The sequence below is a fragment of the Heliangelus exortis genome, chromosome Z (genome assembly GCF_036169615.1).
Source record: "Heliangelus exortis chromosome Z, bHelExo1.hap1, whole genome shotgun sequence".
NCBI lineage: Eukaryota > Metazoa > Chordata > Aves > Apodiformes > Trochilidae > Heliangelus > Heliangelus exortis.
In genome coordinates, this window is record NC_092454.1 from 28,628,043 (window position 1) to 28,651,576 (window position 23,534).

The following is a 23,534-nucleotide window of genomic DNA, read 5'->3' on the forward strand; positions in this document are numbered from 1 at the left end:
TTAATCATACTTCTTTTGGTATTAAAAGATATCTGGATGTAGTCAGATGAATCATTTAAATTCTTCTAATGTTAGCATTATTACACAGCTTTGTTATACAAGGATTCTTGTATGTACTGTAATACCTGTGCATACATTTAAATGAATGTGATACCAACAACTTCAGATAAGAAAATGTTTTTAAATATGTGAGCAGTTATTATGATGCAGTTACTTTTGCCCATGTCATAATTTTGTTGAATAATAAATTTGTGGAACATTTTGGAAATCTCATCAGAGGGACTGATAATATGAGTCTAATCTAGGTCCACTTCAAACCCTGTGGTGGACTTCTATGAGCCTTTGTAAGCACATAGATTGATAAATAAGCTTTGACTGTAACCTAATTAATAACAGAAGCCAGGGCCCTTTTATTTTTTGGCACTGTTTGCATAACTTTACTGCCTTCCTGTTATGTTTTAAAATGATGCAGTGTTTATGCAAAAATGTTGCTACTTGTTTCCTAAGTTTCCTCACTTGTAGCCAGTTGCAGACATACTCATCCCTTGAGAGGCAGTGGCCCAAGAGCTGGCTGGTGAGCATGATGTTCCTGTAATTAATCCCTTTTCACTTAAAGGGGATTATTTCACCGTTTATATCTCTTGGTGGGTGTTGCAAGTGTTAGAGTGGCATCTCTAGTTATCTTTTCCTGTTTTGATCTGCTCTAAGGAAGTTCTGGTCTAAAAACTTACTGCATAAAAATAGTGTTCACTTACACAACAGAATGTCTGGTCTGTTCTAAATTGCACTTTACCTGATGACAGTAATGGAAAATTCAAAGGTATTGCTTTTCTTCTTGTCTTGTTAGAATTGCAGAGGCAAAACTTTCTGTTCAAAATAATACTCAGTGAACACCCTGCTCCATCTCTGCACTCCCCACCCATTCCATAAGTGTATTATACCAAAGTATATGCTTAAGTTCAGATGTGATCTTTAGGCCTCTTCACGAACACACATGCTTTGCAAAGAAGGGATGGATGCAAGCTTGCAAGCTTAGCTCTTCTCAGTCCTGAGCTACCAATGGCTCTGGTTTTAAGCCTTTCCCAGGATGAATGTGTACTCAAAACCGCTTGCAGGTATGGGTCATTATATAACCACAGTCATCGGAACTTTCCTTTTTGAACTTGGGTATTTGAAGTGCATCAGTTTTTAGATCCCTGCCCTGGCCTCCAAAAGCTGGTACAGTTACCATGAGTTAAATTTTTCAGCTGACATTTAAGCAGTCATTCCTCATCTGTTACTTGTTGTGGACTGGGAGTTTACAGCTGTGTAATTACCATAGCTCACTTGACCCCTGGTAGCTTGTTAAACCCTCCTGTCTTGATCATGTGTGTCTGAACCCTGATAATGGTGTAAGCAGTTAATTACAGAGAAGCAGGATAAAGGATTGGACCGAGTGATCTGAAGTGATGATGGGATGTCTAAGTGTTTCTATGAGTTCAGCTTCCAGCTTTACTAGACTCTGCGCTGCAATAGTTTAATCTAGAGTATGTTTTAAAGCTGAATTTGTTTAAATAAGTAAAAAAGACCATGGGTGTTCATATTTCAAGTTAATTAGGATAACTTCAGTTAGCAATTTTATACTAAACTCAATTAGTTTTTTTCATGAAATAACAGTCTATAAGAAAACATAGTTCTTCTTGGACCAAGCTGATTTGTGACTTCCTAAATCATAAGTACCTCATGTATTTAACCGTTTCTATGATTGGAGTAAATGGAATAAATAAACTTATAAATAAACTTCAAAGATTTTCATAATATGCAAAAATAGTATGCCTCGTAATTTCCAAATTTCTCACAGTCTTTCAGTGCCTTTGTCCATAAGAATTTAAGCTCTATTACTGAAGTATTTATTTGTTATATGGTAACCAAGATTTTACGTATCTTAACTGCTCTGCTCTAACACCATCCTAGAACATGGAAAATCACCTTACTCTGTCTGACTATTTACATGTTGTAATGCTCTGTGCAGTCTGTATTACTATTAGATAAAATATAGGTGAGCAGTGCATGTTGGGTTTTATCTGTACATTTTTTCTGTCAATCCAGAAAAAGTGTTCTTCGATTTTTGGATGCTGAAAGAGACATCTCAGTGGTCAAAAGCAGCTTCAAGCCAGGAGATGTAATCCATTATGTACTGGACAGGCGTCGCACCCTCAATATTTCTCGGGATTTACACAGCCTTCTCCCTGAAGTATCCCCAATGAAGAATCGACGATTTAAAAGCTGTGCTGTTGTTGGGAATTCTGGCATCCTTCTGGAAAGTGGATGTGGAAAAGAGATAGATAGCCATGACTTTGTAATAAGGTGAGTTTTTATCTGCTGTTGAAGATACTGCATGCCATATTCCTTGGACTGGGAGAAATGTTTTAGTCTAAGACATTATCCAAAATTCATCTGAAATAGCATGCTTCAGTATGTGATTCCTTAAATTTAATTACATGCATATATTTCTGACAAGAAGATAGGAAGATTATTTTTACAGTAAAATAAAACAACGAGAGTGGTTTGTGCTACCTCTTCTTACTTTTTGTTGGTTTTATTCGAAACAAAGTAAATATTGCTATGGAGGCCCTGGTAGAATAAATGCAAATATTCATTCTTTCCAAGTGTTTCCCTTTTAAAAATACTCTTTCTTAGCTCTTGTCCAATAAAGATAGCCCACTGTAAATTACCACATTATTTATGTGCAACATGAGGTAAAATCCTAGTTTGATTTTTTGATGTTGAACTAGATGGCTGCTGATTAAGTAACTGGAAGTCGCACATCTAAATCCCTTCACATTGCTCTGAAAATTTATCCCTGCAGCCAGAGCAAAAATGTTTGTGTGCTTCACTTTTTATTTGATCTTCAAGCATGCACAAATACCTTGGATTCACATATCAATATCAACAGGAAAAGAAAGAAGAATAGCTGGTCTCATTTGACAGCCTGGTATTAGATGGATACAGAAAAGGTTGGGCAAGAGACGGATCGTTTTGCTTATGAGGCAGAAGTTTAGTTTATTTTGAGAAGAGTGAAGAGGAAGAAAAGGGAACAGTGACAGAAACAGTCACAGAATCACTGAGTTGGAAGGGACCTCTAGAAATTATCTACTCCAGCACTCCTGCTAAAGCAGAATTACCCAGAGCACATTACACAAGAGTGCATCCAGGCAGGTTTTGAATTTCTCCAGAGAAGGAGACCCCAGAACCCCCATGGGCAGCCTGTTCCAGTGCTCTGTCACCCTCACAGTAAAGACATTTTTTCTCATGTTTAACTTGAACTCCCTGTGTTCCAGTTAGTGACCATTGCCCCCTGTTCTGTTGCTGGGAATTACTGAAAGAGTGTGGCACCAACTTGCCCTTTAGATATACATAGACACTAACAAAGTCACATAATTCTGTGAAACGGCAGTAAAAATTTCCTTCTGTAAATCCATATGCAAATAATCAAAGATTCCAAAATGGTTTCTTAAATGAATATGTTGTTATAGCATCCAATGTAAAGAACATAGAGTTAGCCTGACTCTTTCTAGAATTAACATGAGGTAAAAGGATATAATTGCTTTAAAGGTGCATACTATTGTTGATAATACAGAGCTTTTAATTTAGTGGTTTTCTGAACAGTTGCAAATGCAGGAGAGCTTCACTTATCTATCTGTTCATTGACCAAGTATTTTGATGCAGATGTGTGACAATATTCAGAACAGTCTATATATTGCCTTTTTTGTTTTTCTCCATTTTTAAATTTTACTGCTTTTATCTATGTTCCAAATTAATGACCCTGAGCTGCTTCTCCAAAACAATGAAAATTACCATTTTGCCTTAATCTTCTGCAAGGATAATAATTTTTTTTAACCTTTTCTGTCTCATGTTGTTATAGAACTGTTCTAAAGTTTTCAGTATCAAAATAGTAACACTTCTGTAGCATTTTGATAATTGCCCTGTAGAATACAGTAATGTGTAAGGTATTTTCACATTTAAAAAAGGTAAAGATACAGGTATTCGTTAAGTTTCGTTTCTCAATTATTTTTACATTAAAACATCATTCTCAATATTTCACTGCTGTAGCTTTTTTGTTTTGTTTTTTCCTATATGCAACAACATTTTAGTGACAGAAATTCCTTTATTTTGGTGTCAAAGTAGTGGTAATGGAAAGAACAGTATGACTTTAATTCATGAGTCATGTTGCAGCAAGGACTTACAATAAAGAGGTAAATAATGTGTTTTGCCACTGTTTTTAAAATACCACTTTAACCTTTTCTGTCACTTCACAGTGCTGCGTTATTTGAGGTTAATTTGAATTAAGGAAGGTGCTGGGAAGAAAGAATTTAATGATAATTAGTATAGGTTGTAGTTGAGGCAACAGAAAGGAATGAAGTCTTTTATTAGCAGGTGATGTTACAAAAATACATAATCTGACCAAAATCAGTCATAAATACCGGGTTGTCTTGAACTTGTGTACTAAAAGGGGTATCAGGTCAATAATGTTATATTTTACATCACACATCCTAAAAAACAGCTGTGACTCCTGTGCATGAATAGGATCCATAAGTGTGCTGTACTTGAGCTATTACACAGCTTGCAGCTCTCATGAAACATTCTCTGTTGTACAGTGCAGAGGATAAGGACTGGGATGAAGGGAATTTAGGGAATTTCCAGCTAATCCAGATCCCTGTACTTAATTTCAAGCAAAATTAGTTTTATCAGGAGCCAAACTACTATACAGAACATGAGAATCCGTATATTTTACTAATCATTACATTTGTCAGGGGAAGGTAGGAGATTTGTGCATGTGTTCTTGTTTGCTACTGCATTTTTTTTTCCTTAATCTCCATTTTTTGCGTGTATGTGTATGCAAAAGTTACCACAGTGCTGCTGCACACCTTTTTGAAGAACTGAGTGAACTGATGTGCTCCATAAAACAGTGTGTCCAGCAGGAGTGAGGAAGTGATTGTGCCCCTGTACTCAGCCCTGGCGAGGCCACATCTTGAGTATTGTATTCAGTTCTGGGTGCCATGGTTTAAGAAAGATGTTTTGGTCCTGCACACCCCTCCCCTGCTGTATGCCATTTGTTGCAGGGGTTGGAGAGGTTGTGCTTCTCATTGCCAATTCTTTTCTGAGTGGAGCCTGACTGGAACCTCACAATATCACACTGTGATTAATATGTGCAGCAGACAGTTGTGGAAGAAGCAGGTTTGCAATCACTGGGGCTTTTGGGTCTGATATCTCAGCATATCAGTTACTCTACAGACACCCAAATACCATGTGATGTTTCAAGCAAGAGCTAGTTTTTCCTTTTTCTCTAGATCGCTTTCTAGTGATACGATTGCAGTGCATGTTCTTGATGAAAATCTGTATCATACTGAAACCTTGTGTGTGGGGACATCTGCATTTTTACTATTAATATTATGTGTGTGTGTGTATATATATTTGCTTTTCATTATCATAATTATACATGAATACTATGTAAATTAGGCAGTCCTGTAAAATTACTACCTAGATCTTTTTATTGATGCTGGACAGTAAGCTGAGACTAACTGCCTTGTTGAGATGGCTGCACTGATGCTTTGGTTGTGGTCTGAGCTGATGTCCTGGGAAGAACAGAAACTGTAGCTGCCAACTATTTGGGGTACCTTGTATACAGTGGCCTGTGACATCCTAACTATCACACAGATTATGGGTGTTTCTCACTTATTTAAGTTTTTTCCTAACCCCCTCACCCAAATGTACCAATCTTTGTCTCATTAGACTAGTTTCTGAGTACCTCTAATGTAGAGAATGCTTAGAAGAAATAAGGGAGTTTGGTGCACAGGAAAAAAGCAGCTAGAGCTTCTGATTAAAAAAAAAAAAAAAAAAAAAAAAAGGCAACCAAAGGAACTCTGAATACCATTATTTTGCAAAATTATTTTTGCTGGGACAAGCCACATTTTATTCTTTTCTCTATAAACAGTGAGTAGCTTGGGCTTAGAAGGACTTTTATATATGTGATTTGTATTCTCAATGTTTATATTTACAGCTGTTTGTTTAATTGCCCAAATCAATCTTCGGTATTATGTGTGACTGCTAATTCCAACCCGTTTTCATATTCCATGTTTTGACTCAGCTTTGACCTGCAGCCTGCTCACTTGCAGTAGTGAATACAGCAAATGAAAAATGATGCTATGTTGCAGAAAATTGTGTTTTAAGGACAAATTTTAAGCAATCCTGTAGTTGCAAGGCATCCATAATGCAGTATGAGATGAGAGAATGAGGAAACTTAGTAAACTACAGTCTTCTCTTCATTCTTCCCCCTGGATTTGATATAGCATTGACAACCTTAAAAAAAAAAAAAAAAAAAAAAAAGGGGGGGGGGGAGGGAGGGAGGGACAGGGGCAGGGAAGTAAGGCTTCATTTCTTGTGCACAGACTCTGGGGCATATATAATGGTAAAACCATTACAGTAACCCTCACCTCCTCATCACTGGTATTTGTCATTCTGTGCCTTATGACAATTGAGCTATATTTAAAGACTGTATCAAGGGAAGAGGCATTGCCTATTTCAAAGCTGTTCACTTAACAGGCTTCTTAATTTGACTTAAAGGGAAATAAGTATGTTTATGTGTATCTCTGAATACAAGGCTTTCCTGAGAGTCCTGAGAACTGACAAGATCTTATTGTTTCGGATAACAAAATAAACTTAAAAATTCCATCAGCTGTTTTAGAGTGTGGCATAAGATAAAAGATAAAAGCATAAAGATAAAAGCTCTGAAACAGGTTTTAATAAACTATTAACACAGCTTTTGCAATACACTGTAGTTAGTTTTATTATCCCCCTCAGAATACCTTTCTATAAAATGTTCTTGAACTCATCTGGAACTATTAATTATGTGGTTCTAGCAGTTTAGGGTGTTACAGTTCTGCACTAGCACATAAGCTCTTGAACTTGTCTGGAAATGATACAAGGGCAGGTAAGATGGAGAAAACACTTTTGACATAAGTACTCCATTCACTACCTGCTCTCTGCTGAATAATGTGCTGATTTTAATTCATGTTTTTTAGCAAGTGTTTCATGTTTTCCATGTTTGTAGATAAATACAGAGTAAATACTCAATATTGACATAATTTACTGAGCCCTATAATCATTCTTTGAAAGAAGTAACCTCTAAGAAAATGAGAAGTGGCTTTATAAAGGTAATATTTTTATAACTTGGCCAACCACAATTAATTTAACACTATTGCTTTCCTTAAGAGAGCTCAAAATTTGTGTAGAACTAGTCTTACTTTCCTGTACTACTAAAATACTTTTAACTGTAATCTTAACAGAATCTAATTACTTTTTTGAAAACAGTCTTTCAAAGTCTAGATGTACTTACTCATTTCAAACATAAGCACTGCTACCAGTCCATGTTTATGTAACTGAATTTTTAAAAGATCGAAGGTTATGAGATGCTCAACATTTGGAAAGCAAAATGCCTGCCTGTAATGTAAGCAGGCATCTAACTTGAGACACTAAGGGTTGAAGGCCTCTAAATAACTGTTCAGACATCCCCATTCTTACTGAGTTTATTTGGATTGCTCAATACCTTATGAAGTTACAACTGAAAAATCTGAATATGGGGTATATTATGAATTTAGAGAGCTTATGCTGTGTACGACTGGCGAATCACAACGCCCAACTATGCTGAGGTGGCAAAACCACAGCAACCCAAAGAAAATGCTGCAGGAGAGAGGGAAGTGGCAGGTTCTGACCAATATGGGTCAGTTGTGTCTCAGCATGGGCAGAGACCACAGTGACAGCGGCCCAAACCCCTGTCATGGACAAGTGCAGCCCCCAAGAAGTGAGGAGAACAGGGTAGGAAGCAGGGCAGGAGGGAGGGATGAAGCAGTTCACAAGCACATCAGGGGTGTGGGGTGGGGTGAGGTGAAGTGAGGTGATCCCTCCTGGGGGCAGAGGAGAATTTAAGTAGCAGTCGTTGGCTTTCCAGAAGCGTGTTTCCACTCGGGCAAAAGCTGTTGTCAGAAGGAATGGGGCGACCCAGACAGAGGTCCCATACAAACAGAGCTGTCCAGGTCTCTGTATTTACTGTGTTGTCACTCCAGCAGGTATCAGGCTGGTTGAAACCCTCCATGAGGACCAGGGCTTGTGAATGTGAAGGTGTTCCCGTTTGTCTGTAGAGGGTCTCATCTGGTCAGTCTTCCTGGACAGGTGGCCTAGAGCAGATCCCCACTATGATCATCACCTTCCTCTGTCTTCCCCTCAGCCTTGATCTTTAAGGTCTTGGTTAGCTCCTCATCCATCCTCAGGTGGGGGCTTCATGGATTCCACCTAGTCAAAGATGTAGTGGGTGACACCCCTCTCCTCTTTCCCCCTCCCTGTTGTTCCTAAAAAGCTTGTACTCATCCATTTGCATGCTGCAGTCATGGATGTCATCCCACCAGTCTTAGCAATACAGTGTCAGCATCACAGCCCTGCAGGCTTGCATATGTCTGCAGCTCCTCTTGTTTGTCCCCATGCTGGATACATTTGCATAGTGGCTTTTAAATTGGGCTCCCTTTGAAGCTGACTTACTGGCTTTTTTTTTTTCACTTCTGCTGTCCTGTGATCCTGCTCCCAGCCCACAGCATCTAATACTGGCATTGGCCTCAAAGTACAAGCAGTAAGACGGAATGAGAATCCCTAGCCCAGCAACTGTAGTTTTAAGCCCTCTTTACTAGACTGGCAAGCCTATTGCCAAAGATGCCCTCCCCCTTCTCTGAGAGAGGAGCTGCAGCCCCTAGGAGACCAGGTCTTCTAAGAATATAAATGATGTATAGAACCACTTGTGAACATATATTCAGTCTTCAGAACATTTCTTTCTCAAGAAGACAGGAATACTTATTTAGTTTATAGTTACAGAATGAAAATTATATTCTTAGGTATTTGTCTTATCAGTGAGGATAAGGTAATAAGTTGGTGTTTATCAGTATTACCGTGCTGTCCAGTTATTCTTGTATTTAATTGGAGATATGGCCATTAGAAGATGATACAGGATAAGTAAAAAGTTTACTGTACTATAAGAAGAACTGCAGAGGTAATAGAATATTATGTATATTAAGGATGCAGGTTTTTTAAGAACTTAATTCCAACACTGCTTCTCAGCTTCCTTCACCTCAACAGAGCAGTTCATGTGAAAATGTTGTTGCATCAGGAAACTTTTTTGGGGCATACCAGCTGCAAGCAAACTCACTGAGTGTGTTGTGGAGGTGATTTGTTTCAGTTGGGTCATGCTGGTCACTGAAATCAGAAATAATTTCCGGATTGCATTTTGTCACCCGCATCCAGTGATGTCCACTGAGAATGCTGCCTCTGTGTGATTACATATGTATGTGTTTGTATAAGTGAGCTAAAAAGCATTCTGAACAGAGACCTTGTGAGATCTTTTTCACAAGCCTAGAAGAAAACAACAAAGCTACTCCAAAGGTCTGAAAATGAGTAATAAAGGAAAAACTGAGACATTAATGTGGTGTATTTGTTTGTGGGTTTTTTAAGTAATTTCTAAATTAAAATACTTAATTCCAAAACATCCAGTGACCTGCAGAGTTAACACCAAAACCAAACTAAAAGATGTTCTTTTAACATGGGGTAAAGTTAATTTATAAATCTTATTTAAACACTATGTTGTAAAACAAACAAAAAAAGCAATTATTAATCTATAAAAGTTGTACCCTAGTTTTCTGGCACAGCTTCCTTTAGGAGTGTGAGATGTTAATAACATGGTGACAAATGAACACTGGTCACAGATAGTAGATGTTAGAAGGCATAGTTTTGTTTATAAGCATTGCTCTATCTGTTGATGCATTTTAACACATGCTAACTTATGTGCTTTTCCGGAAAGATAGGGCGGGGAAGAGAGGTGGTGGAGTTGCTCTTTATGTGAGAGAGCAACTAGAATGTGTTGAGTTTTGTGCAGGGGCTGATGAGGGGCAAGTTGAAAGTCTGTGGGTAAGAATTAAGGGGCAGGCTGGTGTGGGCGATACAGTTGTGGGGGTCTACTACAGACCTCCTGATCAAGGCGAGGAGGTTGATGAGGCCTTCTACAGGCAGCTGAAAGCAGCCTCGCAACTTCAGTCCCTAGTCCTCATGGGAGATTTTAACTACCCCGATATCTGCTGGTTGACTCACACAGCCAGCTTTTCACAGTCTAGGAGGTTCCTCCAGTGCATTGATGATAACTTCTTAATGCAAATGGTGGACAAGCCGACTAGAAGAGGAGCGCTGCTGGATCTTGTACTAACCAACAAGGAGGGCCTTGTTGAAGCAGTGGTGGTCAATGGCAGCCTTGGCTGCAGTGATCATGAGATGGTAGAGTTCAGGATCCTGTGTGGAAGGAACAGAATACCCAGTAGGACCAGAACCCTGGACTTCCACAGGGCAAACTTTGGCCTCCTCAATCGACTGTTAAGAGAAATCCCATGGGACAAGGTGTTAGAAGATAAAGGGGCTCAAGATAGCTGGTCAATATTCAAGAACCACTATTTGCAAGCACAGGATCAGAGCATCCCTATGGTTAGGAAATCTAGTAAGGGAGCTAGGAGACCAGCATGGTTAAAAAAGGAACTGCTGGGAAAACTTAAATGGAAAAGGAAAATCTACAGATCATGGAAGGGGGGGCTGGTCACTTGGGAGGAATATAGGACTGTTGTCAGAGGATGTAGGGAGGCAATTAGGAAAGCTAAGGCCTCCTTGGAACTTAACCTTGCAAGTCGGGTTAAGGATAATAGAAAGGGCTTTTTCAAATACATAGCCAGCAAAACTAACACTAGAGGCAATATTGGCCCACTAAGGAATGAGCTGGGAGCCCTGGTGACAGAGGATATAAAGAAGGCAGAGGTGCTGAACGCCTTCTTTGCCTCTGTCTTTACTCCTGCAGGGTTTCCGCATGAGCCCCAGATTCATTTAACCCCAGAAGTAGTCAAGATAGATGAAGAGTTTGACATAGTAGATGAGGATTGGGTTAGGGATCAGCTGAGTAATCTGGACATCCATAAGTCGATGGGTCCAGATGGAATGCATCCAAGGGTGCTGAGGGAGCTGGCGGAGGTCATTGCTAGGCCACTCTCCATCATCTTCAAAAAGTCATGGGTAACAGGAGAGGTGCCTGAGGACTGGAGGATAGCAAATGTCACTCCAGTCTACAAGAAGGGCAAGAAGGAGGACCCGGGTAACTATAGACCGGTCAGCCTCACCTCCATCCCTGGAAAGGTGATGGAACAACTTGTTCTTGTCACTATCTCCAGGCATATCAAGGACATGGGGGTCATCAAGAGCAGTCAGCATGGTTTTATCAAGGGTAAATCATGTTTGACTAACCTCATAGCCTTCTATGAGGAAATTACTAGGTGGATAGATGATGGAAGAGCGGTAGATGTGGTTTATCTTGATTTCAGTAAAGCATTTGACACCGTCTCTCACAGCATCCTTGTAGATAAGTTGATCAAGTATGGGTTTGGTGATCAGGTAGTGAGGTGGGTCAGGAACTGGTTGAAAGGAAGGAGTCAGAGAGTTGTAGTCAATGGGGCAGAATCTGGTTGGAGGGGCGTGACTAGTGGAGTCCCTCAGGGGTCGGTACTGGGACCGGTGTTGTTCAATATATTCATCAACGACTTGGATGAGGGTATAGAATGTACCCTCAGCAAGTTTGCTGATGACACTAAGCTGGGAGGAGTGGCTGACACACCAGAAGGCTGTGCTGCCATTCAGAGAGACTTAGACAGGCTGGAGAGTTGGGCAGGGAGGAACAAGATGAAATTCAACAAGGGGAAGTGTAGAGTTTTGCATTTGGGGAAGAACAACACGATGTCCCAGTATAGGTTGGGGGCTGACCTGCTGGAGAGCAGTGTAGGTGAAAGAGACCTGGGGGTCCTGGTAGATAAGAGGATGACCATGAGCCAGCAATGTGCCCTTGTGGCCAAGAAGGCCAATGGCATCCTGGGGTGCATTAGAAAGGGTGTGGTTAGTAGGTCAAGAGAGGTTCTCCTCCCCCTCTATTCTGCATTGGTGAGGCCGCACCTGGAGTATTGTGTCCAGTTCTGGGCCCCTCAGTTCAAGAAGGACAGGGAAGTGCTTGAAAGAGTCCAGCGCAGAGCTACTAAGATGATTAAGGGAGTGGAGCATCTCCCTTATGAGGAAAGGCTGAGGGAGCTGGGTCTCTTTAGTTTGGAGAAAAGGAGACTGAGGGGTGACCTCATCAATGTTTTCAAATATGTAAGGGGTGAGTGTCAGGGAGATGGAGCTAGGCTTTTCTCTATGGTGACCAGTGATAGGACAAGGGGTAATGGGTGTAAGTTGGAGCATAGGAGGTTCAAGTTGAATATCAGAAAGAATTTTTTTACTGTAAGGGTGACAGAGCCCTGGAACAGGCTGCCCAGGGGGGTTGTGGAGTCTCCTTCACTGGAGACATTCAAAACCCGCCTGGACACGTTCCTAGGCGATGTACTCTAGGGGGCCCTGCTCTGGCAGGGGGGGTTGGACTAGATGATCTTTCGAGGTCCCTTCCAACCCCTAGGATTCTATGATTCTATGATTCTATGATAACTTGATATTCAATTGTACAAAAAAATTTTTTCAACAGTATGTAATGAGTGTTCAAATTGGGTAAAATGCTCACTGTTATCACACCTGTTATCACTGGTTTTTTTTGCTCATGTTAAATTGAAATGGTCTTGCATGTTCATTTTCAGCTTTCCCTTCATCTACATGTTTCTGAGTTAATGTTTCGTATTTATTTTCATTTTTCCATTAATTTTTCTCTTCAGGTGCAATCTAGCTCCTGTGGTGGAGTTTGCTGCCGATGTGGGAACTAAATCTGATTTTATTACCATGAATCCATCAGTTATACAAAGAGCATTTGGAGACTTTAAAAATGAGAGTGACAGAGAAAAATTTGTGCATAGACTATCCATGCTGAATGACAGTGTCCTTTGGATCCCTGCGTTCATGACCAAAGGCGGAGAGAAGCATGTGGAGTGGGTTAATGCATTAATCCTTAAGAATAAATTGAAAGTGCGAACTGCCTATCCATCACTGAGACTTATTCATGCTGTCAGAGGGTAAGTGTCTGGAAAAGTCTGGTCTGTACTTGGCACAATGAAGCTCATAACTAGAATTCCTAGCAGTCAGAAAAAAACTCAAGTAAAACGTTAAAAGGAGTATATTTACATTATTGTTGTACTGGATTGCATTTATGATCAAATAAGGGTTTTTTCATTAATTTATGTTGTTGTCCACCAACTTAGCCTGCAAATAACTGAAATACATTAGCACAGTATCATTTCACTTTGGCTTTTATGTACAGATTTTTAAAATATCACCGTTGTGATAAATGATTGAAAAATAATCGCTAAATCATAAAATCACAGCAGAATGGAAGTGCTACATGTCTTCTGCTGGGTAAGACTGTGGAGATAAAGGATGTAGTTTAAATTGCGTAGGTCACAAGCTTTTAAATTATGAGCTCCTTTCTAAAATCTCTAGGACTTTGTAGCAATTTTTCTCTTTTTGAGTTTGGATGCTTGGGCAATTAAAAAACATAGATTAGAATCCCTATAAACATTAGCGTAACCAGTTGTTTTAAAAAGCCAAAAAGCATCCATACTTTGTGCAAAAATTTTTTTCAACCCCATAATTAACAAGACTATCAGATGAAGGCTGCACTGTCATTGTCTCTACAATTAAGAATATACAGAGCTATGCACAATCCATTTGTATAGTGAATTATAGCAGTACAGTTGTACTCAACTTGAGTTCTTTGAACCATGCTGTCTGTTCTGGGGTTTGAGGAGATGTTACTTAGAGGTACTCTTAGGAGTATTAGTATTTGCTTGTACACCAGTTACTGAGCATGTATCTGACTAAAAACTTGTTTCTGTTACAGTAGTGGGGATAAGATTGAAGAGGGTGTCTGAATTGTTACCCCAAGGTAGTTTAAGAATATGAGACCAAAGCTTAGAAAGGTGTTGCTCCTCAGGATATTAGGAGAAAGTGAATACACCTTTCTCCTTCTGCCACATCTCAAATAGATAAACTGCTGATTTCCTCACATGGTGTATTTCTGGCACAGGAAAAAAATAATCTGTTCCTTTTGGAATTTGGAAACCTTTTGGAAGCACTTCAATTTTTGACTGAGTTGTCTAGTTTCTGTAGTTGTTTGGATAGTTGTTTTATTTAACAGTTACATTTTAGCTATTTATAGGCCTTGATGGTGTTGAATTTTCAAGTATTCAAAATGGTTATTATTATTGGATAGGTGTAGTGGTGTTTGTGTGTATAAAACTGAATAAACAAGATGACCTCAAGTCTACAAACAGCCGTTCTTATTTCTACCTGGGCAAGATTCTAAAATGTGAATCGTAATTCAAAAAATTAAATCTTTCAGTTGGCCAACTTGAAGGAACTTTAGGGTGCTGTGTGTTAAAAATGAGAATTAGAACTTACAGAAGAAAGGGAACAGAACCTCTGTCGTCAGAATTGGCGTTGAAACTTTAGACTATACCATTTCAGATTATATGTACCAGAGTCAATGGATACAACTACACAAATTTGTTAGATTATTCCTCCAGTTCAAACTTCCTTGTTTAATCACCTTGCTTTCCTTTTTTTGTTCTCTTGTAGCTGATTTAACTGTGTATCATTTGTAGCTGTTATTTTTTGTAATTTGAGTAAGAAAAAAACAAGTACAATTTTTCTTTGGTCTGTCTTGGCTTTATGAGGCTAGGCGCTTAAGGGGAATCATGTCTCCACAAATCAACTTTCAAAGTGATACAGTTATCAGTAATACTTTTGTAACAAATAATTGTTAGATCTTTTACAGTTTGAAACACCAGCCCAAATATGTAACAACTTAAAAGGAGTGAGATTTTTTGTTAGATCATGCCAGAGACCTAATTCTGTAGAATTGTTTCTCAACTTGACAGACATTCTTATGGAGACTGATTAAAGGTGCAATTTTATAATTATAATTTATAATAAGGTAAAATATTCCATTAAGCTGTTTCAGAAAACCTATGCACCCACAGCTGTACCTCTGAATATGGTATACCACAGGGCTATGCCATATCTGTATAATTCAGGTGGGGTAAATGGGGCTTTTATTTGAAACTTGAACATATTATACTGCACCCGCAGTATAATCCTAATCCAGATGTGTAAAACACACTGGTACAGGACTGACAGCTGCATGAAAAAGATATCTGTCCAAAGATGTTACTATTATAATGTCTTCCTTTTTTGGAAGAACAAATTCCAGTGTAAATTTAAATTCATATTCAGCATTTTTGGATTTAATGCAACTAAAATTTTATTAAACATATGGAAATGCAGTGTATTAGGGGTTAAATAATCAAGTAACTAATAATCAAACAAGTTCATAATTCCAGCCTGAAAATTAAGTACTAGTGGACACATTTGATGTGGAAGGATGCAGTATGATGGTCAGAAGTTTTGTAAACTGTTGTCTATTGCTTTTTGTGTGTATCATACTGACAAATTGTTCAGGCAGATTAGGTTTTTTGTTCACTAGTTTTTCAAGCATAAAGCATAGACAATGTCTAAAGAGAGAAGACTGTCCCTCTTAGGCTTCAATACTGATCTAAGGAGGCCAAATTTTATATTCCTATGTACTGTTTTACATAGTAATACAGCAGTGTTGCTGAAACCACATATGACATTGAAATTCTCTCTTATTTTTCCTTCTCTGTCAATGAAATAAACTTCCTGAGCAGCTCATAGTATTTGAAAGTTGCTCTTGATCAAACAGTGGAATAATGACTGCATTCTGAGATAATTTTGAAGAGCTATTTTTTTCCTGTTCATTTTTGTGCTTTTTGAGTCATAAAAAAAGTAATACCGTGTTCAGAAAAGAAATTGCTTTTCTGTGGATTTCATACCTTATTAAGCTTTTGTGAGTGATGGCCACTCCTCTAATATCTCAGAGCGACTACAGTTTTTGAGAACAGTTTATGTAAGTACTAAGTCCACCATGATGATAATTTTTCTTCATAATGTACCATATCTGCAATGACCATTCGATTAAATTTTTTTTTTCTTCAGTAGATTTAGATCAAGTTAGTAATTTATTGTCTCTATTTTGCTTGTGTACCTCTTGGTCAACAAGTTTGTATTTTAAGTTAGAATATTGGATTTGGAAAGTGATTTGGGGGTAGTTGCATAGCTTTTAAAGGAAGTGTTTCTAAAAGCAGTTTTATGGAACTTTTAATGTAATTGTGGACACATTAGTGACAAAATAGTTGAGGTAATGAATAGGTCACAGAGTTAAATATGGAACTATTATATATAAATGAAGAGTAAACTGATAAAAATTATTTGCTCTCTGACACCACTGCCAGGAAGGCTAATTACATAGAGAGCAAACCACTCAATTTTTCTTTTCTTTTTAAGATTAATTTAAGAACAAATTTCAGAATTTTTTTATTTCTTAATGTGCCTGAGATTTAATGCTGAACTCTTTTGTTAGAACTATTATTAACAACTCTTTGAGGTGTGGGCAGTGTCTGCATAGAATCTGGTCTCAGTAGCAGGGCTCTAATGGAATATGAATTAGTAGGCAGGCAGGAACTGACCTGAGGGGATTAGATTCCCGATCTTCTTGTTTACTTCCAATGGTGGCAGGCAACCAAACCTGGAAGCAGGATCAGCAGATGCTGTCTTCTGTGGATCCTGCCTTTTTGTCCCCTGAAGACAGCCGAGAGAGCTCTGGAGACCAAGCATGTTGTTGGTACATTAGGTGAAGGCTAGAGTTAATTTCCAAAGCCTTGCACAGCATTTCTGCTGCTGTTCTGCTGTTGGTGGTGAGTATTTGCTGAAGAAGCAGAACACCAACACCCTCCCCATCCCTCCAAGCAGTGTGGTCTTTTACAGTGCAGGAGAACTCTCAGAAGTTATTCCCCAGGTTTCCTCTCCCAACAGCTCAAAACAAGTTTTCACACTCATTCATGTGTAATGTTTTCTTGGCTTTTTTTTCTGGTGGAGCCATCCTATGATCTAAGTCACTCAGCAGCAATATCCATAAAATTGCTCCACCTAAGGTTGCTTCTCATAAGATTTCTTTCCTTCTGTGGGTATGGAACAATTCTGTAGACATCCTGTGGGATTCCCTTGTGTTCAACTGATTTCCTCCTTGCTACTGCCTGCGTAAGAGCTGTATTAAAGTTGTTCCTGCATTAAACATGGCAGGATTCCCACTGAAATCTGTGTTTTTTTCCGTAAAGGGTATGCTGTGCCTATTTATGGTCACTTTTCAGCGCACAGACTTTTTCCCTTTAATAGTGAAATCAAACAGCTGCTGTTTGAATATGGTGACCTTTACACAGTGTCACCATGGCTCCAGTCCTTTGCTGTGGGAATTACTGGAAAAATATTTAGAGAAATACAGACATGCAGAAATCAAATAGTACTCCATCAGCTCCGTTATTATGAAGAAACAATTGCTGAGAGCAATCTGGACGGTAAATATTGGTATTTCTTTTCTTACCACAAACAAACTTTTCCTTTTGGTCTTTACTGATAAAATATATTTCTTAAGAAAAGACATTCTGAGACACATGGATGAATAAATAATCACTGCAGAAATGAAAAGATTACATAAATAGCCATTAAGCTAAAAATAAAAGGCTGTACTTAATATAAAATGGCCATGTCGTTTGCATGATATCACAAAAATATTGAAAATATTAGGAAAAAATTAATGGTTTTCCCTATTTTTCAGTGATTTATAATCCCATTTTTTATATATTTGAATGTTAAAATAGGAGTTCTATATTACAGTACCCTTGTGCACTTGCATAAAGCATCAGTAGAGCTGGTTTTGTTTGATAAATTATGTAGACAAATGTGATTCCAGTTAGTTTGGATTTTCAGAACTTAGTCTGTTGTGTGAAGTTGTTCTTCAGATCCTGAGATACATTCCTAACAGGAAAGCAGCAGGTGATGATCCTGTTCATGAAGAGGAAACACTCTGGGGTTGATCTTTCAGCCCAGCAGCTAATTAATTCCCAGGGCTGCAGGACCCATGCACCCCATGAGGGTGCCTCATCCTCTGGTTCAAAGTTTCTTAGGATGAGCTTTTATTTTCATTGCACAAGTTCTCATCTTTTATTGTGTCTCGGGAAGATGTAGCAAGGTCTGCCAAGAAGAGCTTATTCAACAGGGGCAAACACAAAGCAAAGGAGAACACAAGGGGGAAACTGAATATGCATTGAACTGTCTGGTTTTTACACTCTTCATTGCCTGGTCCATTCTGCACAGTTGACCATGACAAGCCTGGTCTTGCTGACAAGGAGAGAGCCAGTTTATGTGTGTGTGTGTGGGGGGGGGGTTGTTGTTCTTTTTGTTTGTTTGTTTAGGTTTTGTTTGGGTTTTTTGTTGTTGTTGTTCCTTTTGGTGTTGTGACTGCTTTTTTTCCTGACTATCAACAGCGTATATACTTAATTTTGTAAATAAAACTTATGCTTCTAAGGTTTAGTTTCAGGTTTCACCTAGAACAGAGCAATAGTATTGGTTATAAGAAAAATAGGAATTAAGTTGCCCTTCTTTCAAGTTTTGCTGCTTAGTTTATCTACAATGTGCAACAAGATAAGTACCTGTTGTTAGCAACTAAGCAGGAAATAAGTAACAAGTAGTTTATTAGTACAAGGTACATGTAGATTTATATTTATTTTGAAAAGTGTTTTGCTATTCTATTATTATTCAGTTTTAGGCATTTTAAGGTTTTTATTTTCACATGCATAAAACCACTTTATTTCTATGTTTCTGAAAACTATAAAAATGTACAAAGTTAAGCAGGTGGTTTTTGGCCATATTGTACTCCTATTAAAAAAATCCTATCTGTGCATCTGAGAAGCCAACAAGAAACAGGTTTTATTGTCTGTCTTTGAGGAGCAAAGCACAGAGGAGACTGAAGTCAGTAGAGAACCATGTTGGGCAGATCATATTAACAGGACGGGGAGTAGGGGAGTAGCTTCTTTTTTTTTCTTTTTCTTTTTTTTTTTTTTTTTTTTTTTTTTTTTTCCCGACATGTGAGGTGAGCTCTGTGGTGATTCTGTATAATTCATGTGTGCATGAGGAAGTTCTGTCAGGTAGCCTTCCTTTTTTGAAGTGATGTTTCTAAGGTAAAACTTAAAATAAAAACAATTCTCCTTTATTGTTTTGATGGTAATGTCTACCAAGATTTTTCAAAGATACGCTAAAACTACAAAACATTATTGAACATAGACAATGGGTAAGTATTAAAATGATAGTTGTTAGCCTAATCCTACAGAGAGATAAAAAGAGAGGAGAGGAGAGAAGAGGAGAGGAGAAAGGAGAGGAAAGGGAGAGGAGAGGGGAATTTATGTTATTAATTTCTTGTTGCACCACAGCCACTAGCCAATCGTTGCTCATCCTGACTTGGTCTGGAAAGTTCTGTCTGAATCCACCATCTCCTTTGTCAGCAGAATTAACAGTTTCTGGTTAAGTGTCTTCCCCTAATTGTCTCTTCTAATTTACAGTCTTTCCTTCTGTCAAGGAGCTGTTTTTTCTCGTATTTTTTTACTTTCTTCTCATCATGGAAGCTTTATGGCCTCCTCTCTTGTCAAGGAAGTTTTAAGGCCTCCCCTCTTGTCCCTTCTTAAGCTGGCTCTTCTCAAGGCCTTCAAACTGAGACAAATGCATAACTCATCCCACTGGCTACACCCACAAATAAATTCTGTAGCCAAGACCAATCCAGTAACCATGAAGTTTGTTAATGCCACATGTCTTTGAACACCCAAGATGTATCATCCCATATAACTTGATGCAGGATTTTTATTTGTTCCCAAATTTTTGCTAAATCTGTGGAAATTCTACCAGTTTGATCTACATTACATGCAACAACTTGTTTATCAGATGCAAGCTCAGCTTTTTTGTATTTAGTTTGGTATCAATATAGCATTTCCCTTTGGTAGGTTCAGGTTAGCTGTCCTGGCTGTGTCCTGTCCCAGCTTTTTGCCCACTGCCATCTGGTAAATTCTACTGGTTCTAAATATATATATATATATATATATATATATATATCTTTTTTTTTTTTCCCTTTAAAATTGATCCCTTCCCCTGAAAAAAAAAAACAACCTAGAAAAAGAGAATGACCCTAAACCAAAATACAGCTGCTTGTGTTCTGGATTTGTGGGTAAAACAATGTTGGTAACACAGCAATGTTATGGCTGTTGCTGAGCAGTGCCTCAAAGCCTCTCCATGTCTCAGTCTCCCTCCACAGGTGAGTCGGCTGGTAGTGGGCAAAAAATCCTTAAGGGACACACACTGCCAACTGACCTGAGTAAAGGGAAGTGCCGTACTATCTCGATCAGCAAGAAATAAACCTATAGTAGTGGAAGAAGAAGGGTGAGGGGTTTCTTCCAAGGTGGCTGTTGTCGAGAGATTAAGAAGGACCGTACTTTGCTTGTGTGTAGTGGTGAGCAATTGCCTCTTTTCCCTATCTTTTTTTCAGCTAGTAAGCTGTCTTTATCTTGAGCTCTGAGTTTTCCTGCTTTTCTTCTTCTTGTTCTCTTCCTTAGTACACTGAGGAAGGAGTGGGGAGCAAGAGCAGCTGCGTGGATGTTTGGCAGCTGGGCAGCTGGCCAGGGTGAACCCTCTGCGTGGGGGAAGGAATCTGTAATTGCTATGTCAGTCAAGTCCAGGCTTTTGAGAGATTAAGGGAAGCCTTTTAGACTGTTCCAGTTTGCATCAAAGAATTAAGAGGCCAAGTCAGAAAGTGAGAAAAAGGGTGAGCAGTGCTTCTATTGCAGATGCTTCGAAGTCATCATTTGCATTCTTTGAAACATAAATATAGTATAGTAGCAGAAGAAAATTGACTTACAGAGGTCATTGCTACAACTTGCCTTTAATTTTAAACTTAGTTGTACTTTATGGGCTAGCAGAATACAGGAATACCCCTGTCACTTTCTATTGCAACTTTCATACAAGGAAAACTTGTAAAAGGATCCCTGAGAAAAGACTCTAGTAAGACCAAGTGCAAATGCTGGTTTCAAAGTATCACAAAGGGTTTTTTTTATTTTCGTTTTTTCCGTTTCAGTATAAACGTGGGTACACTTAGACGTGCTGGGAGAGAGGAAGTAGTGGGTGTATCAGAAAAATACTGAAACCAACAGGTGGCACCCCTTATGCTTATATTAAAATATTCAGCTTCTTTTGAAATGTAACACAAAGAAGGGCTAAAAGGGCAGTATCCTCTTGTCTGTTCCAGACTGCTACCATGTAAAATCTCCAGACTGCTACCATGTAAAATCTATCTGTGGGGCCTTGCAGACTATTTGAAAGGTTTGTTTGGTGTGGACTTTCTGGATGAGGCCTGTCTCATCTTCAGTATGTAAGAGACATAGTATAGAAGAAAATGCAGGAGAGAAAAGGCAGACTGACACGAAGCTTTCAGAAAATAATCTCAGTGTTAATTTTTTTTGTAAAGTTGCAGAGCTAGCAGTAAATAAAAATCACTAAAGTGGAACCCTGAGGGCTGATAAAGACAGGATTGAGGAGGGAACCCTTCTGTCAGTGCTGCAGTATGTTTTCCTCTCTAAACAGTGAGGTACATGTGCCTGCACCAGATGGGAAACTGCATGAAACCTAATAAGCACAACTGTGAGCCATGCTGTGGGCACTGTGTGCCAAGAAGATGGTGCAGCATGGACAGCTATAGGAGATTGCTGTAAGCTGGCACTGAAAAGAAAACACACTGCTTTGACCTCCACACCACTGATGGCAATTGGGATTTTCACTGCCTGCAAAGGATTTGTCCTGGGCTTTCAGAGAGGAATTTGTTCACTGACATCTGTGAGTTTCTTTGAGTCCCCAGGGACATTTGTAATGAGATCATCTACACAGAGATGACACTGGATGGCAGTGGAGTCAATTAGAATGTGAACTGAATGAATCTGGGGAGCGAGAAGAAGTTTCAGAGGATGTGGGCAGAGAAATGTTTGGGTTATGTATTTGAAATCATTGCTGTTGTTTGTAGTGAATATCTGTCTTTTTCCTACTAAATCAGTTTAGGTTTCTCACTGACAAGAGTGATGCAGAAAGGCTTTTGTAGCAAGAAAAGTCTGCCTGAGATTTCCTGCTTTTAGGTCATGGGATTGCTAAACCACAGTTGCTATTTTGGTACCATGATCATTATCTGAAACTGAAGCAAAAGAGTAAATTTGTCTATCTCTTTATGTTTTTAATATCTATAAACTTGTTTGTATTAAGTAAAGAAAACTCTGGGAATGAAATACTGGGAAATGTGCCAATATGTAAACACATTTCATCTCTATAACTCTGCTGACTTGAGTAGCTTGAGTTCAGACTCAAATTGGTGTTAATTACATGGGTGATGGTTGGTTGGTAAAGCCACTGACAATATGCCATGACTTTTAGTAAAACCGTAAGTCAGTAGCAGTAAGACATCTCAATTTTTGTGTAAAGACTTTATTAAGAAAGAGACAAGTATTTCCTTTCCTTTTGAAATAATATTTTTAAATGCATGAACATAGCTTTTATTTGTTTTTAACTGCAGTCTTACACTTTACTGAACCAGCTACCTGATATGCTTAAGGGTTGTTGTAATTCCTTAATTTAATTATAACAGCAGTAATAATAGTGGATGACTACCTGCTGAATAGCTCTACTGATACATTTTAAAGTGCATGAAACACACAGAAAGGAAAAAAATAAACGAGTTCTAGCATGAAATATGATCAGTCCAGCCTGCAAAGAGCATTCTGAAAGTACTAAGTTCACAGGCTACATTTTTTACCACCACTTTTAGTATCAGTGCCATTAATGAAATGCTCTATGGTACAGGGCACAGTCTTCATTCTGGATTCATCTTTATGAATTTCCCCTTGTTGCTTGGACACAGAATGCAATATTCTACAGCAGTGTGCAGAATGTCCAGTAGTTGTGTTTCTGTCTTCTTTGGGTGAATTTAAGAACTGATACAAGTTGTTAGTTTCTGGAGAATACAGGCCTGTGGAATAGAACAAAAGGGGATACAGGCCTGTGGGGAACAAATAAATTATTCCAGGGTTTTCTGAAGTGGCAAAACCAGAATTTAGAAGTTAGAGTAGGTCATTCTATTGTTGTGTTACTATTTCCTTAACATACATAGTGGTCATACTCATTCTTATTCCACATATATTTGGGTGGTTTTATATTTTCTTAACATCAGAACATTTGCATTGTTTTGAAAAGATAGAAAATCAGTTAGTTAGGATTTTCTCCCCTCCAGAACTATGATTGCTGGACATTAGCATAAGAACAGATATTCATATGAGTAGGAAAGATTAGATCTAATGGTGAAAGCTAGAATAATGCAAGTTAATAACTGCAATTGCGCCACTCTAGTAACATGCCTTTGCATTTTTCATATGAAAATTACCTACCAATTGTAAGTTATAGTAAAGCTTTTACAAAATATTAGTATTTTCATAGGTTTTTGAAATTTGTATCCAAATTTGTAACCAAAG

At 38.5% G+C, this 23,534-nt stretch overlaps 2 protein-coding genes across 2 annotated transcripts in view; one reads left to right on the forward strand and one right to left on the reverse strand.

Moving 5' to 3' along the window:
• PAM (peptidylglycine alpha-amidating monooxygenase) overlaps positions 1 to 23,534 on the reverse strand; it is a 457,165-nt gene that overhangs the window by 242,128 nt on the left and 191,503 nt on the right. The window lies entirely within an intron of this gene.
• Positions 1 to 23,534, forward strand: part of ST8SIA4 (ST8 alpha-N-acetyl-neuraminide alpha-2,8-sialyltransferase 4) — a 40,922-nt gene that overhangs the window by 8,088 nt on the left and 9,300 nt on the right. The window contains exons 3-4 of the mRNA XM_071730074.1: positions 2,089 to 2,346; positions 12,798 to 13,091. Coding sequence (XP_071586175.1) covers positions 2,089 to 2,346; positions 12,798 to 13,091 — 552 coding nt within the window. The remainder of the gene's footprint in view (positions 1 to 2,088; positions 2,347 to 12,797; positions 13,092 to 23,534) is intronic.